Source organism: Ceratotherium simum, chromosome 15, assembly GCF_057802395.1.
Source record: "Ceratotherium simum simum isolate JZ-2026a chromosome 15, ASM5780239v1, whole genome shotgun sequence".
Lineage (NCBI taxonomy): Eukaryota > Metazoa > Chordata > Mammalia > Perissodactyla > Rhinocerotidae > Ceratotherium > Ceratotherium simum.
In genome coordinates this window covers 16,496,817-16,514,118 of record NC_141914.1, presented here as the reverse complement: position 1 = coordinate 16,514,118, position 17,302 = coordinate 16,496,817, and the positions used below count along the sequence as shown (strand labels likewise).

The 17,302-nt window shown below is 43.6% G+C and overlaps 1 protein-coding gene across 3 annotated transcripts in view; it reads left to right on the top strand.

Moving 5' to 3' along the window:
* The window catches only part of DRD3 (dopamine receptor D3), a 34,002-nt gene extending 17,293 nt beyond the window's left edge, over positions 1–16,709 (top strand). The window contains exons 3-7 of one of the 3 annotated variants that reach the window (XM_004436564.3): positions 3,404–3,546; positions 10,640–10,836; positions 15,104–15,239; positions 15,339–15,386; positions 16,513–16,709. In XM_004436564.3, the coding sequence (XP_004436621.1) occupies positions 3,404–3,546; positions 10,640–10,836; positions 15,104–15,239; positions 15,339–15,386; positions 16,513–16,709 (721 nt within the window). Of the gene's footprint in view, positions 1–3,403; positions 3,547–10,639; positions 10,837–11,972; positions 12,048–15,037; positions 15,387–16,512 lie in introns of all 3 variants that reach the window. The other 2 variants (XM_087439624.1, XM_004436563.2) reach the window with 2 other exon arrangements.
* The last annotated feature ends 593 nt before the right edge of the window (positions 16,710–17,302 follow it).

Here is a 17,302-nt window from a genome sequence, read left to right as displayed (position 1 = left end):
CATTTCACTTGAAGCCCCAGCCCACTGCCCCAGAAGAGTCTAGCGTCTGAGGAGAGTGACAGGCCTGGAGGAATATCGGATGCTACTTGCCCTGCTCCTTCATCACCAAGTTAGGGATTCAAGGGAGGATTTGTAATCTAAGTGCATCAAGAGAAGGGAACTAGGTCGGGTCATCACGAGCCTCCCTTGGAGTTGGTGGTGGGATCTTAATTGGACCTTATTAAATAAGGACCTCTATTCCTTCCTGTTGAGAAAGAAGCCACCTCTGTCACACATTATGGCACCAAGGCCACGTTCTGCAGAGTCTGCCTCCATATTAGCCCTCAGAGCTGACTCTCAAGCTGCCCTTTGGGGAATACAAATGTTAACCCATGAACTCTAAGGCCAGATGCCCAAGAGGCAGCTGATTCAGGCAGGCTGGTGCATAAAGGAGGAGCATCAGGGAGCACTGCCCCAACCCCTCCAGCCCAGGGTCTGTCTTTTCCTTCCTCAGCCCCAAGCACTGAGGTGCAAAAGAGGAGCTAAGGAGGCTCCTGCTCTGAATCTGGCCTCCAGGTCCCTGGACACTGAGAAGACAAAGAAAAATTGAGTCTATGACCCAGCTATACAGGTTAAATCCCTTGAGGCTGGCTAGGATTAGCGTTGTCCTCTTGTGGGGAAGGAGGCCTTCAGGACCCATGAGGCAATCAATCAACAGCTTCTTACTGCTTGCTTTGTGCAAGGACCTATGGGGAACACCAACGCTATAAGATGATTTGAGCCATCAAGTAACTTAAATCATATGGGGGCTATTTCTCTCCACCATGAGGCAAGTTCAATAATGAGGCAAGACAACTGCATGCAAAAGAGCAACGTGATTGATTGACATGGGAGTGTTATGCATCCAGAGTTAGAGGTCTCTGTAAGATGGAGAGGATGGGGAAGATTGTTGGAAAGCCGATGTGAGATGAAGGGACAGCAAGATTGAGCTCCTCAGGGAAGGAGAAGGGATAACGGATTGAATAATGACACCAGTCTCTGACTGTTGAAGAGCACCCACCCCTGGGCCAGTTTGGCTGGAGTTATGGTAAGAGTCAGGGACCACTGAGACTGTCAGGTTGGCAAGGAAAGTTGGAGTCATGCTGGGGAAGGCTGAATGTTGACAAGGTATTTGTTTTCTGTTGCTGTGTAACAAATTATCACAAATTTAATGGCTTAAACCATACCCCTTTTAATCTCACAGTTTCTGCGATCAGAAATCTGTGCACAGTGCAGGTAGGATCTCTGCTCAGGGTCTCACAAGGCTGAAACCAAGGTGTAGGCTGGGTTGGGTTCTCAGCCAGAACTTGGTGTCCTCTTCCAGACTCATTCAGGTTGTTGGCAGAATTCAGTTCCTTGCAGTTGTAGGGCTGAGGTCCCCACTTTCTTGGTGGTTGTCAACCAGACACTGTCCTATAGGCCTTGTGCTGTTCCCTGACAAATGACCTTTTCCAAATCATGGCAGCTTGCTCCTTCAAGGCCAGCAAGAAATTTTTTCATATTTTGAATGTCTCTGAATTCAGGAAGAGCCTAGTCCCTTTTAAGGATTTGCCTGATTATGTCAGGCCTATTCAGGACAATCTTCCTTTTGATTAATTCAAAATCAATTGATAGGAGTGATATTACATCCTATTCACAGGTTCAGCCTACATTCAATGGGAAGGGATTCTACAGGGCAGAAATCTTGGGGGTCAGCTTAGAATTCGGCCTGTCTCAGACAGTTTTCAGCCGGGTGGTGAGGGGGTGACGTGATGAGATCTATTTTTGGAACTTGGCAGTAGAGGACCAACCAGGAGACTCTGGCCATCACACAGAGAAGGTAGTAGGAAAGAGATGCGTGGATAAATGTGGAGGACATCACAATGGGCAAATTACGGGACCTGCTGTCCATCCGCCAAAAATGTCCTTCCCCTACCTTACCTCATAGCTGGCTCCCTCTTACCCCACTCATTTCTCTACCCATTCTGTGTTGGTTTTCCTCTTCCTTACCGCATCAATTATCCTCAAACATGTCACCAGCTTACTTCTTTCATGATACTCTTAATTTTATATTAATTATTTTTTTCTTTTGTCTATCCACTCCACTCAACTCCAAGCTCAATACGGAAAAGAACAATGTCCCATTTGCACATCTCTATATTTCCAGAATAGGGCCTGGCATATAGGAGGGGCTCAATAAATATTGAATGAATGCAAGATTCAATGAATGAGTGAGTAAATGATGTGAAAGGGTCAAGAGAAGATCAAAAGGCCTGAATACTGGGTCTGGATGTCTTGAAAAAAAGCAGGAAGTGGGGCCAGATTAAGGGATGTAGGGAGATAGGGAGATCTATTTCAGATAACTTGCGTTTGAGACACCCGTGGAACAATTGTCCAGGTAGGTCCAACAAGCAGCTGGAAATGTGTGTGAGGAGTTGCCACAGAAAAGACAACAATGTCCAACAAGAATAAGGAACTGCGCTTTGACCATGGAAAATCATGTGCTGTAGACTGAATGTTTGTGTCCCCACAATTCATATGTTGAAATCCTAAGCCCAAAGTGATGGTATTGGGTGGCGGGACTTTGGGTGATGATTAGATCATGAGGGTGGAGCCCTCATGAATGAGATTAGTGCCCTTATAAAAGAGACCCCAGAGAGCTCCCTCACTCCTTCCTCCATGTGAGGACACAGTGAGAAGATAGCCTTCTGTGAACCAGGAAGTGGGCCTTCACCAGGCACTGAATCTGCTGGCACCTTGATCTTGGACTTCCCAGCCTTCTGAACCGTGAAAAATAAATGTTTGTTGTTTAAGCCACCAAGTCTATGGTATTTTTGATATAGCAGCCTGAAGAGACTAAGAAAGTATGAAAACTGGATTTTAAAATAAGCCTTCATTGGTATTACTCACCTCTGTCAAAATCTCTGCTACTTGGAAAAGTTGTCACTATGAGGGTTAGAGTTTATTTTAAGATAGGGGTAAACATCCTCTCTGGGCACAGTTTTATCATTATCCGAAAAACTATGGGAGAAAGTAAAGGCACACAGACGAGCACCAGAGTCTTCACGGTTAAGAGTGTGTGAATACAAGGCTCAGATATGCTGGCCCATCAATCAGCGCTGGTAAGGAACTTGCCAGCAATTCAATGCTGCTGTACTGACTTTTTTATTCTTTCTCCCTCTCTCTGCTCAGCTCCCTCCATAAGTTCTTCATCTGTCTAATCTCAACCTTTCTACTATTTTCACTCAAATACCCTTTTCTCTCTAACTTTCTCCAACCAAATTATTTTTCTCCTGCCACATGTGTCAACCTGATTCTTTCTCTAGTAACCTCTTTCAACTTGTCTTTTGAACAGTTCCCCCATCCTTCCGCATCACATCTATCCTCTCTCGCCTTCCTTTTACAGGTACACCGCGGTGGTCATGCCAGTTCACTATCAACATGGCACTGGACAGAGCTCCTGTCGGCGAGTGGCCCTCATGATTACAGCCGTCTGGGTACTGGCCTTTGCTGTGTCTTGCCCTCTCCTCTTTGGCTTCAACACCACAGGTATCAGTGATAGCCCCACTTCCCACTCCCATGTGATTCACAGCACACCTGAGTTGCTGTGCATGGTGCTCAGCCCTGAAATTTCTGACCCTGGTCAGCGCACTTTGTAATCAAATGAGGATGCCAGAGACTGCAAAGCTTTGGCCTTTGTTGATTATAAATAAAACACAAAGAAAAACCCCATCAATTTTTGGCACGGGATTAAAGTTCTGCCCCAATTAGTGAAAAATCTGGTTTATCCCTATTTTGAAAGAAATGTCATTATATTCATTTGAAGAAATATGCCAGATAAAAAACTACACATGTATTAATAATTCATGTGAGGTTTGCTAATGAAAAGATGACAATTCATAAAGGACTTACAATGCAAAAAATCATAGCATAAAAGCCCTCGAGAAGGATATAGGTTTCTAACTTTTTACTCAATAAGAATCATCTGACATTTAGAAATAAGTATGGATTCCCAATTTGTTGGAGGATGTATTTCTTATATTTTAATATACAGAAATTCTGGCCATGATGGTTGGCACATGGTACATCTTCTTTTGGATGGGTGGATGGATGGATGGATGGGTGGATGGATGGATGGATGGACAATGTGTATATCTGAAATGTTTGGGATATTAGACATAAGATGCTGATCTAAATTTATACCTCATATGGGTCAGGGCCTTCTGTGTCTGTTCCACATCCATCTTTCAGCCTCAGGAAATTCATGTGTTGAATGAAAACGATTAGCACACATAGTAAAATTATGAGTATTGACAATAAACACTAAGTGTTTGCTAAAAGAGAACTGATGGCCTCATCCTCTAGTGTTCATCTGGATTGGTTCATTCAATTCCTACTATGTTGCAGGTTCGTGAATTTCTGGTATATATGTACAAGGCACATGACGGTGTGTTTATGTGTATACAGACATTATATGTAACATATTATATATAAATACAGGCAAATCCTAACCTATAAATAGTCTTCAAAGAGTCATTTTCTGGACAATGGTTTAGAAGTCAAAACTTCCTAAATTTAGGAAGACAGAGGCTCTGAGGTCAGAAAAACCTAGATTCGAATTCTGGTACGACTACTTACCAGCTGTATCTCCTTGAACACGTTACTTAACTTTTCTGAATTAAGTTTCCTCATTGATAAATTTGGGATAATAATACAGTGGAGCATATACCTGAGCAAATTCAAATATATAGACCCAGGCTATACATTTAGTTAGGAAGTTTTCAATATTTACTTTTATATATGACCCCTTGCAAATGAGCCCAGCAACTTCATCTCTAAAGTCACCTGTTGCATTTGAATTCTTTATCATATATGACCTGTTACTGTACGTACCATACGTGTTTGCTTATTGCTGTTCAGAGCTTTAATAAAACCATGTATATCTTTATATGTGATTCAAGGGACTTTTCAAAGCAAATTTCAACTCTATATAATTTTCACTTTACTCACTGACTTTAGAATCTAACCCTACAAATGATATAACTCCGCTCTCCCTCCTTCATAGAGCTTTTTTACAATTAAGTGAGGACTAAATTGGGATAGCGTACGTTGACATACCAAGCACACACCATCTGCTCAGGGTCAGGCTGGTTTCTCTGCCGCATTAAAGGTTAAGTAGCCAACTTATCCAACAAATATTTGCCTGGTTAACTCAGGCTTTTCCTAAAATATGATGTTGTTATCATCTTTGCATTACTCTTTACCATTAGTTATTTTAACTGAATGACATTTTATACACACAAACACACACACTGACATACACCTACACGCCAAAGGAACTTTCCCTAACATGGCTATAGAGGCTGACTCTGGCACTAAAATACCATCTTTGATGAGTGTTAAATGTGCTTTTGTGGTTAGTCTGATAACTAAGCCACCTTCTATATCCTAGTTTCTATACAAAAAGGCACTCTAAGTCAGAATTTGTAGCATGGGGCGCTACCACTGCTAGGCCAAGGCGCTGCTTACCCCCAGGCCAGCAGCAAACCCCCACTAACGTTTGCTAGGCTGAGTGGTTCCTCTTACTCATTCTTGGAGGCTGGTGGGGGCCGTCATACTCACTCTCACGGACACAGACGGGCACACACCCTAGTAACAGTTAAAACAGTCTCCAAATCTGACATGAGACAGAGTCCCCAGCTAATGTCAACATCTAAAGTCAAGAAGAATGATGAGCTAATTGCAGTCTTGTTGCCACCCATGAGATCATTAATATTCCAGAAACAAAACTCAGATAAATCTTTCCGAAAGGATTTTCAAATATAGAATTGAGAAGGCAAAAAATGCCCATGACTTAGCATGTACATGCTCACTTCTCTCTCATCTTTCTCAGTCTCTCTCTTGCTTTCAACTTTGTTAATAAGACTAGAGTAAGCTCTCCACTTATTCATATATTGTGTCCAAGTGTCAGGTCCATTGTAAGAACCCAATAGATACGACCTAGTGTTATAGTTATTATTATTAGGGATTAGAAAGGTTTCTGCACCTCAAAATTAACTATGCATCTGCTCCAAGGAAAATCTAGACAGTGGTAGCCCTGCTGGTGGACAGAGAGACCAGTCACCTCATCCTGGAGCACGGGTCAGGAAATAGCGAGCAGAACTCAAGGCAGGCAAGCCCAGCCGTCCTTCTCTGCCTCAGTCTGGCCTTCACAGTACAGCTTCATTATCTTGATAGATGTGGGTTCCTCCAACATCTCTTCCATCTGTAAGGAAGTTCCCAAGTTCATTCAAAGGCCCAATATAAATGACTTCTCTCAGCCATTTTTTCCTACTTCTTCTGTGGAAAGCAGAGGGGAAAAGGGCAGGATACTCCAATAATACCTGATATTGCAAGTGGCTGCACTTTCACTAAATGCCACACAAAAAAGAACTTTCTGGCAGAGCTCTTCTTTTAAAGAAATGGGCTGCCACATGGGATTGTGAATTGTCAGAGAACAAAAGGTAGAGAAGAGTTGAAGTTCAGTTTCTTCCAACTTGGAGTTGCTGTTATTGTCTAGGAAAAGGGCAACATGCGTTTCTGGGTGCTCACATAAGGCAGGAGCTCGAGTCACAGAGAGTTCCAAGGCTGTGGGGCCTGGCTGCCCGGTGTTGCCCCAGTTCCCAGCAGAGGCCCAGCAGTCTAGCCAAATGCCACATCAGCAGCAGCCCCTGACAGCAGTGGACCGTGGAACATTAGTGCTGAAGGAAACCCTGAAGATCCCTGCATGAGCAACCCAACCCTTTCATTTCACAGATAAGAAAAATAACTAGTAGTTAAATTTCTGCTAAATCAGATAGCTATTGTGTTATAAAAAATTCTAGAATGAATAAGCAATAGCTGGTGACAAGGGTTTAAGAAACCTTCAAACGAGGAAGAACTTAAGGTTTAAAAAATCCTATCAGCTGTCTTAATTGTCCTTTGAAACAAGGAAATGGGGGAGAGCTATTTAAATTTTAGCAATAGAACGCCTGACCTGGCTTTCAGGACACTGGAGCTGGCAGGAGTCTGTTTGAGAAGCACAAAATTAAAAGCATAATAAGCTCATCCTAAAATCGGATGCATCAGGATCTCCTGTCTTTGGAAACAAGTTGAGGACAAATCCTTTAATGAGCTTGAAGTTCATGAATCTCTCCAGTCAACTGCTTTTGGCCTTGCTGGACTCAAGTTCCATCTCTGCTGGACTCAAGTTCCCAGGCTAGCCCACGATAGCCTCTTAGACCCCTTGGTAGAGCTATTTAGTGTTTTCATCACCCAGCACAGTGCCTTAAACAGAGGAGGTGCTCTGTAAACTTTTGTTAAATGAGTAAGCGGATGTGTCCTCATCATCGTTTCCTTCTAAAATGTTGAGATTAGTCAGAATAAACATCCCCAATCTCGGAGAATAAGGAGTAACTCCCCGGCCTTCCCCATTATCCTCCAGCCTGTGACTGCCTGTGTGCTTATGTAAAAATGTTCATTTGTTCATTCTGCTTGTTTACTCGTCATTTGTCTATTCATTCAATAATTATCATGCTGACGGCACAGTACCATTTTGGGTATACAATCAAGACAAGGTACCTCATCTCCTGGGGAAGCTTCAGCTCCTGGGGGGCCTCACTGCCCTCACCACCTCCTCTGGACTCAGCAGAAAGAAGCTTCTGGAATTGCTGGTGTGTAGTGCTTCACTCTGCCTTGCTAAGAAGACACCCAGGCAGGCCTGGTGGGGGCTGGAGCAGGGGCACTCACTGGCCAGCTGCTTGGAGTGTCACTCTGCCTGCTGACAGGCCTCGCGGGACTGCATGACGTGGGGGATTCTGGGAGAGGCTGCAGAGCCCGACCTCAGGACAGGCGGCAGTTTAGTGGGACAGAGGAGGCGGGAAGGGATGACAGCGCTGGGTCAGTGATCGTGTCTGACGCCCTCGTTGGCCAGCAACCCTGAAAGAGCTGTGTGCTCTCTCTTCACTCTCTCTCTCTCATACATGTGCATTCGATGTTTTTAATGGAAATATAAATACTCGCACATGGTAAAACACAAAGTGTAATGAGATACATACACACATTTTTATGTAGGTCTCCCTTCTGCCTTAGATTGCTAATTCCCCTGTCTCCCTGCCTAGAAGCAAACACTAATATTCTTGAAAGATAATGCTAGAAACAAGCACATACCTACACATGTGCACACATACACGTGTGTGTGTGTGTAAGTGTATGTATCCATTCTTACACAAATAGATGTATACTGTACCCATTTTTGCTCCTGGCTCTTAAAAGTAGTAGTTAATATATAAAATTTAGAGGTCAGCCTCCCAGAACCCAGAGGAGGATAGAGAAGGGTAGAAGGTGTATCTGGAAGGACAAACGGGGAATATCTGACACACGAAGGATGGCAACAAGTCAAGTCATGGGAAAGTAGCCCTGCCACCCCTCTGGCCCCCTTATCACTAGCAAAACACGCTGAGATGCCTCCTCATCCTAGGAGGCATTTAAATCCTGGTCAGATTAAATCCTGGCCACAACAAGGGAACTGATTTCAGGGGAGGGGCTGATCCCTCCAGCGTGGTTCCTTATAGATTCAGATGGCTGTCCCCCATCCCTACGTCCAGCCTCACACCCCCCAGGACACCAGAAGATGCCAATTTGGTGCCCACTGCTCAAAACTTTATGAGCCATTTCCTAAAGGATGCTGACACAGGCTTTGGTGAGTTGACATTAATTTTACCTGAATTTTACCCCCTCCCCAAGAGAATCAGAGAATTTGGGAGTAACTTGTAAAGATTCTGGTGGCAGTGCTGTCACTAAACTGCCTCACCGAGCACTGAGCACAATCTTTTTTTATTGTTTTAATTTTTAGCTGTTGCTCCCTTCCTCCCCCACAAATATTCTTCCCTATAAGTCTTTCACCAAATTTCCAGTCTAAATGACACCTTCCTTTTTAAACTCAAAAAGTTCAGAGGAGGTAAATAATAAATAGTAATAGTAAAGAATAAATAATAGTTACAATTAACTCATTAATTTTCACAACCACTGTATGAGACAATATTTTTATCTTTCTTTTACAGATAGTGAAACTGAGGCTTGGCATAGTTAAGTAACGTGCCCAAGATCACACAGCTAATAAGTGGCAGATCTGGGTCTCATAACTCAAGCTTCCTGGCCTCTGCCTACCTCAGAAGACCAAGAAGCAGAATGAGGGGTCCATGCGGCCACTGCCCTCTCCCCACCAGTTCACACCTGAGGCTGGGTCTTCTGAGGCCCAATTTTCAGTTGGAGAATCCCCAATCCTTTATGAAGATTGGCCAAGTGTGCCAACAGTTTTGTTGTTAATGCTGGACAGAGTGCAAATGTGCCATGTTCCAATAGTAGAGGGAGGTGGAGAGTCAAAAATCACAGAAAGAACATTGGTTTGGATCAGATTGACTGAATGAAGGAAAGCATCCAGGCTCTGCCCCTTTCAGGCTGTGCGATGTTGGACCACTCACTGAACCTCTCTGAGCCTTAGTCTGCTCATCTGAGAATAGAGACAGTAATGGCACCTGTCTCACACAGTATTGCCTTAATAATTAGGTTAGATGATGTGTATAAAGCCCTTGGCACAACACCTGGAAAATACTAGTTTTCTTCCCTTTTCTCTTCCAAGATGGGGCAAGTTTTAGGCCCTATCCTGGGCATTGGAGGAAACTCAATATCTGCTAGTGAGGAAGGCAAGGCTACAGAGCCCTCCTAAAGAGGAGTGGCAGGAGCATTTCAGGACACGAAGCAGGGACAAGGACACTCCTCAATTCACGTTGTCTATGGTGACAATATCCTTACTGGCCCTCTTCCCATCTCACCCTGACCAGTGCTAGGATTCCCTGAAAGATCAAATGCCTGTCTCATACTCAGCCACCACCTGCCCCGTATCCTGGATTCAAAATTGGAGACCTGGCGTTCTCAGCAAAGAAGCCTTCCTCCATCCCTTGCATTCAACAATCCTTTAATGCCTCCACACAAGCCGGCCCTTTTCTGGGGCTGCGTCCCTCCCGGGAGCCTCTGCCCTGTTGCTCTGTGACACTCTCCCCAGCCTCCCAGGCCGCGTTCCTCTGTGACACTTAGCACAGCATATGGAAGGGATCATCTGTCTGTCTAGACTGTGAGCTCCTTCAAGGGCGGACAAGGTGTCTTAGGCATCCTTGCAGCCCCAGTGTCGAGCAGCGTCTGGCATGTAATCTTTGGTCAATTTTCTTCTTACGTGAGCTGTGAGTGACGCGAAGAGGAATTAGACCTCCTACCCTCAGGGAGCTGACAACATCAGTGTCTGAGACTGTGCCCCCCACCCTCGCAACTTAACACTCAGGCCGTGTGTGCTAACCACACAAAAGAGGCAAAAGTTAAGGGCTGTGGGGCACAGAGGAAGTCAGAGCTGCTTCTGACTAAGCAACTCAAGGAATCCTCCCCGGATGAGGCAGCATGTGAACTGGGACGTGATGAGGGGGTAGGTGGGAACAGCACCCCCTGATTCTCAAAGCTCCATGTGGATTAGACGGTAGAGATAGCACATGTGATATGGGTCCATATTGTATGTTCCCCTTTGAGGTCTCACACTTGGCAAACTGCTCTGCTTTCTCCCTTCTATGGCTCACAGGGGACCCCAGCGTCTGCTCCATCTCCAACCCTGATTTTGTCATCTACTCTTCAGTAGTGTCCTTCTACCTGCCCTTTGGAGTCACTGTCCTCGTCTACGCCAGGATCTATGTGGTGTTGAGACAGAGGAGACGGAAACGGATCCTGACTCGACAGAACAGCCAGTGCATCAGTGTCAGACCTGGCTTCCCCCAACAAGTAAGCACCCTGGAGGGGCAGAGGGAAGACAATACCCAACCCTGAGGCCTCCCAGCCTTGTGTCCAGCAGTGTGTGCTGTACCTGTCCTCCTGTACTGCCACTGCCAAATTGATGACACCCATCTGACACCCACCTTTTAATCTGCTGTACTGGCCATGCTGTAGAGGTAGGAAATCCAATCTCAAAGTGCATTGATCGTCTTCCCTAGAGCACACTTCACTTGGCAAGATGATAGGATAGTTTCTGGGCTTGTTCTGCTTCCCTTCAAAGTCTTTCATTGCCCCCCAGTGGCCAGCAGTTCAGACATTGCATAGGGTTATAAGTTTTACTGTAGCAATTGTACCAGAAACTGCTGATAGATTCCCAGGACTGACTTTTTGGCCAGACCACTCATTCTAAGAATCATTGGGGTCCATCGAAACTTCTTTTCCTTACTAAATCTGCCTCTGTGTCAAGGCACTGACCAGATGGTGAAAGGGGATGCTGATGATGCATTTTATTGAGTCTTTCTAGGCTCTGAAAAGGAAAACCATTGCCTCAACACTGATCTTCCAATTGCTTGGGCTGTAAATTCTGCTGATCTCAGTGCCTGGCACATGCTTCAGGATGTCCTTGAAGCATGAGTGGATGAATACCAGTCACTTGCAATCTGCTAGGGAAGGGACAGCAGGAATATTATCCAGCTTCCACCCTCATGGAGCTTAGAATCTAGACAAGCAAATAAAGCACACTTCCACCCAAAGTTAATGAACAGCCCCAAACTGAATGGAATGTTAGAGAAATGTGAGATGAAGACAATAAGCACCTAAATAGTAAGTGCTGTGGAGGTTATGAGAAGAGAGAGCTCAACATGCTCAGGAAAGGGCTTCATAGACAGAATATGTGAACTGAATTTGATCTTGAAGGCAGATCCAATCTGAACGTCTAGATCAACCTATAATGACCTGAGTGAGAGTCAGACTGTTGAAGTCAAAGTCCCAAGATTTGGACAGAGCAAGAATATTGGCACCCACGAAATAGGAAACCAGGACCTGAGGCTGAGAATATGAACATATTGTATTCAAAGCATTGGCATCTATATGGCTCAGCTATGTAGAACTTAACCCACAACTGTTTCTCCTTCAACTCACCTTAGTCTTCCTGTCTAAGGCTGCACCCTATTCGGCAGTTTTCAATAAGGGCCAGATTTCCATCAGATGCCACAGGGAAAATGATAAGTAAGCCATGTCTTTAACTGTAGGAAAAGAATAAGAGAACTTTTCTCAAGATGCTGGCTTGACTTGATTCCACTTCCACCCCAAAATGGGATCAAGCCCCAAACCCACACTGTATCTATAATATATGACAGACCTGAGATCCTGCCTGATTTGAGCTTCAGAATAGAAGTCATCAAACGATATTCAGAAAGCATATGACTATTGGGCTAAATCTCAATGACTTTTGGTGGTGGTGTGAAGATGCCATCCAGAGCCCCCTGTGTTAGAGGGAAAAGGGCATCGATGAAACATATGTGCGCAGAGCCAAAAAAAGCAAAGAAGGAAGCCTAATGTGAGATTTTCAAGTGCCCTATTTGCCATTGAATGTGGAAAAAAACAAGACAATTTCATGGTCACCCTAATCCTTGTCCTTCCAATTCAAGCCAGCTCTGCATCCCTAAGCAAGCCAAGTGCAGAGTGGAGCTTGAAAGTGTTAAATATGAGACCAGTAATCCTCTCCCTGAACTCGACAGCCATGTAAATATTAGGAATAAAACTTCAAAACCCCATTATGATGAAGATCTAAGCCTTGTTTGATCTCCGTATAGTTAATTAACCACTTTTTACACAGTCCTGGTGCCTGTGTTAGAGATTCTTGCTGTAAATGACTTAAAAAATAAATAGATAAGAGGTTTAGAGTTGCCTATCGCAGATCCAAGGTCTGAGGAGGTTCCAAGGCCACAAGGAGGAAAATTGGTGATGACTAAGGAGAAGCTGGAGAACCAAGAGGCTGGAAGTGCCAGGAGTGTGGAGAAATGGGTTCTGTCCTGCCATCTGGGAGTGGAGGGCTCTGCCAGCCAGACCCAAAGGAACCCGATGTTTCTCATGCCAGTCACAGAGGTAGTGATAAGGGTTTGCAGAGAGAGCTGAAAAATACACCCACCAATATACAATCTTGGAAAAATCACTTTCCTTCTATAGGGGTGAATTTCCACATCTGTAAAATGGAGACAACACGCACTAGACCAGTGTTCTCAAATCTGAGACTTCATAACGACTCTCAAAAAATTTGTCCCCAGTCCCTTAGTTTCAGAAATAATGCATTAGAAGTTAAATATTGTCACTTTTAGAGATCGTTAGATGCCAGCACAATCATAAACATAATCTTGGTTATAAATGGCCATTCAGATAACATATTACATGTTTATATTAATTATTAGAAAACCTCATCAAAATAAAAAACAAAAATTTTAAAAATATATTATACTAGAATCCATATCAATAACTCTGTGGAGTATAGTTTTAAAAATACTATATCACCTTGAAGGCCCCTTGCATTCATGCATTCAACCATATGTCTGAGTGTGCACAGTGTACTAGCACTGTATATCTGGAAGACTGTGGTTCCTTGAACCAAGGAAAGAGTAGTCAGGGTCCTTGGTTGCTGACACTAACTAACTTACATGGAAAAAAGAAATTTACTGAAAGGATATCAAGTAGCTCAGACCCAGTGAGAAGGCTGAAGAATAGCTTCAGAAGATGCCGTTCATGCCTAAGGAAGAATCTGGTTAGAAGACTTAGGACACTGGACATTGACTGTCACCACTGCTAGATGAATTCTGAAGTCTCCCTGCTTCACTGGCTCTAACTCAAGGTCTTGGGGGCAAATCTCCAACTGACTGGGCTTGGTTCAGGTACCAGAGTTCTAGCTGCCCAGCGGGGAAGTCGGGGAGAGTGAATATTTGGCTTTTATGATTTCAGTAATGGGAGTCGAGGGGTCCTGCCTGCTACTCAAGATTGACATAGTGTCTGATTCTTCAAACATGGAAGGAAGTTCAGATGTTAAGCACACACACATCCCCCCAAAATGCCACAAACATCTACATATCTTCAGACTCTACTCTCAGAGTCTACTTATCCCAAACCTATTTTTCCCAATTTCTTTTCTGTTTTACAAATGAGGCTCAGAGACATTTAATTAACCTGCCCAATTATGTCTACTAAGTAGGAAAACTGAGATGAAAATTCTGAGTTTTCTTTTTTTTTCTAACTTTTTATTATGGAAAATTTCAAAAATAAAAAAGTAGGAAGACAAATATAACAAATCCTTCAGTAGCCAATCAGCCAGCTTCAGCAATTATCAACTCGTGGCCAATCTTAATTATTTTTTTCCCCCCCAAAGCCCCAGTTGTATGTCATAGTTGCACAGCCTTCTAGTTGCTGTATGTGGGACGCGGCCTCAGCATGGCCGGAGAAGTGGTGCGTCGGTGCGCGCCCGGGATCCGAACCCGGGCCACCAGCAGCGGAGCGCGCGCACTTAACCGCTAAGCCATGGGGCCGGCCCAACTCATGGCCAATCTTATTTCATCTACACTCCCACCTACATTCACTCCCCCATTGGATTGTTATGATGCAAATCCCAAACATCATATCATTGCAACCAAAAATATTTCTGTAAGACTCTGTAAAAGATACAGACTCTTTTATAAAACACATAACCACAATACATCACACTAAACAAATTAATAATTCCGTAAGATCAGCAAATATCCAATCAATGTTCACATTTTCCCAATTGTCTTGTAAATTTTTCATAGTTAATTTATTTTAACCAAAATTCAAATCAGACCCATGCTTTGCAACTGGTAATAGTTGTTGTTGTTGTTGCACTTTATTTGTTGAAGAAACTGAGTCATTTGTCTTATAGAGTTTCCCACATTCCAGATTTTGCTGCTTATATCCCAGTGGTGTAATTTAACGTGTTCCTCTGTATATCCAGGCCATTTTAACTCTGAAAGGCCAGGCTACAATCCTGTGCTACCATCCTTAAGGAATTATTGTGATTCTCAAATGTTCTATATCTGGTAGGTGCTTTTTCATTGTAAAGTCAGAAGCAGATTTCATTTACCTTAACTTTCCATGGTCCCACCACTCTCAGATGTGCCTTCAGTAGGTTTCACACAATGTAGGTTTCCTCTTGTTTCTTTGCATTCTCTTTCATTTTCAGGAACATTCAGAAGATAAACAATATCCCCAGAAATGTCAGGACCCTCTCTTGTCGCACCTGCAGCCCCTCTCCCCTGGCCAGGCACACATGGAGCTGAAGCGCTACTACAGCATCTGCCAAGATACTGCCTTGGGACGACCAGGCTTCCAAGAAGCGGGAGGAGAGTTGAAAAGGGAGGGGAGGACTCAGAACTCCCTCAGCCCCACCATGGCCCCCAAGCTCAGCTTAGAGGTTCGAAAACTTAGTAATGGCAGGTTGTCGACATCCCTGAAGCTGGGGCCCCTGCAACCTCGGGGAGTGCCCCTTCGGGAGAAGAAGGCAACCCAGATGCTGGTCATTGTGCTCGGTGAGTTTGAGTTGGGTCAAGTTGGGTTGGATTGGATTAAGTTGAGTTAGGTTGAGTTCAGTGGAGCTGGCAGAAGGTACTAAGGTAACCACATTTAACAGAAATTGGAAATACATTGACTGTAATATTTATAAATGTTTATAATACAGTTGAAAAGGGCTTCTGTGTATGTTAACTCTGGTGGAAATTCAAAAGACCTAGACTGAAATTTATGAAATATGAAACTGAACAAGTAACGTAATTGAGCTGTGTTTATCCATTGTGTTTGTTGTCTATCACATGGAGTTATAATGGGTAAATCAGATAATAAATAAGATAATGATTCAATAAAAGTGGCACGTATTGGATATTTAGTAAATGCTTACTTGTTCTAAACTATTAAGTGAAAAAATAGGGATGCAAAAATCTACTGTAATATGGTATGATACCATCTAGCTTATTTTAAATACAGAGGAAAAAAAACCCTGAAAATTAATTCACCTAGATGTCAAAAGTGATTGTCTTGGAGTGGTGGGTGGTGATTTTTCTTCTTTCTACTTTTCTGTATTTATCAAGTTTTTCATAATGTATAAAATCACGGCTAGTTTTATAGTATAAAAATATAAAATTTATTTAAATAAAGAAGAAAAATGGGTAAGTCACAGGCACCATATTGAGTTAGTGAAGGCAATTCTCCTGTTCATTGTCACTGAAAAACCTCACCTTCTCATGTCTTAGGGACTTTATGAGAACCCTTAGACGTAATCTCCTCACCAGTAGGAACTGTGTCAATTGCATCTTTAAGGTCTTCTTCCCTATCAGCGTCTAGGATCATGTCTTGTATGTCTAGACATTAAATAAATATTTGAATTGAATTGAGAAGTAGAAAAGACTACTAAAGTACTACCTAAAGATCAAACTAGAGCAAAGGCCTGAGATGAATGAAAGACGTTAGCATGTAGTTTTCTCATCCAAAAAAAAAAAAAGTGGCTAATCACACCTACTTCACACAGTTGGTAGAAAAATTAAATGGGTATGTAAAACTTCCAGTATAGTGGCTGGCGTAAACAACCACAAGTCATTTTCATGTATAATGAAAGGAGTGAGCAAACCCCTTACCTTTCTTCTCTCTTTCTTTGCAACCTAGGGACCTTCATTGTCTGCTGGCTGCCATTCTTCTTGACCCACATTCTCAATGCCCACTGCCAAGCATGCCACGTGTCCCCGAAGCTTTACAGTGCCACGACATGGCTGGGCTACGTGAACAGCGCCCTCAACCCCGTGATCTATACCACCTTCAATGTTGAGTTCCGCAAAGCCTTTCTCAAGATCCTGTCTTGCTGAAGGAGAAAAAAGAATGCTCTCTGTGCCCACCGTCAGCTGCAAGGCCACTGAGCCACTGGCCAGAGTCTGCTCAGAAAGACCGTGCAATGTCCTCTGGCATGTGGTGGGAACAAGATTCCTGGAGCCAGGACATCCCTGAGTGGCAGGTGTCACCAACTTCATCCTGCAAAACAGAATGTTCTACCTCCCCAGCTAAAATCTGACTTTATCCTCGCAATCTTCAAGTGGTTGAGGGGCCCCTGAGTGATAAGCAATAATTCAGAGAGAAGCTGATAAAACATGACTCTACACACACACAAAATTGTCATCAGAGGCATGATTCATTACTCTGAAGGAAAAATGAACAGATCTCATAATTCTCAACTTGCCAGTGGTCCTTGAAATCTCAGCCAGTAAACCATCTTGCAGAACAGCCAGTCTCTCTTCCTTCAAACCTCTAATTAACTGTCAGGCTAACCTTGTGCTTTTGTGGGCCCACTCTCTTTTGGTCATTCCTTTTATTTATTGTATCTGGAAATGTAATGGCGAGGCCAGTGCTTCCACCTTTCTGTAGAATCTGATCAGCTACATTTGCTGAGGGAAATTCCTCACGC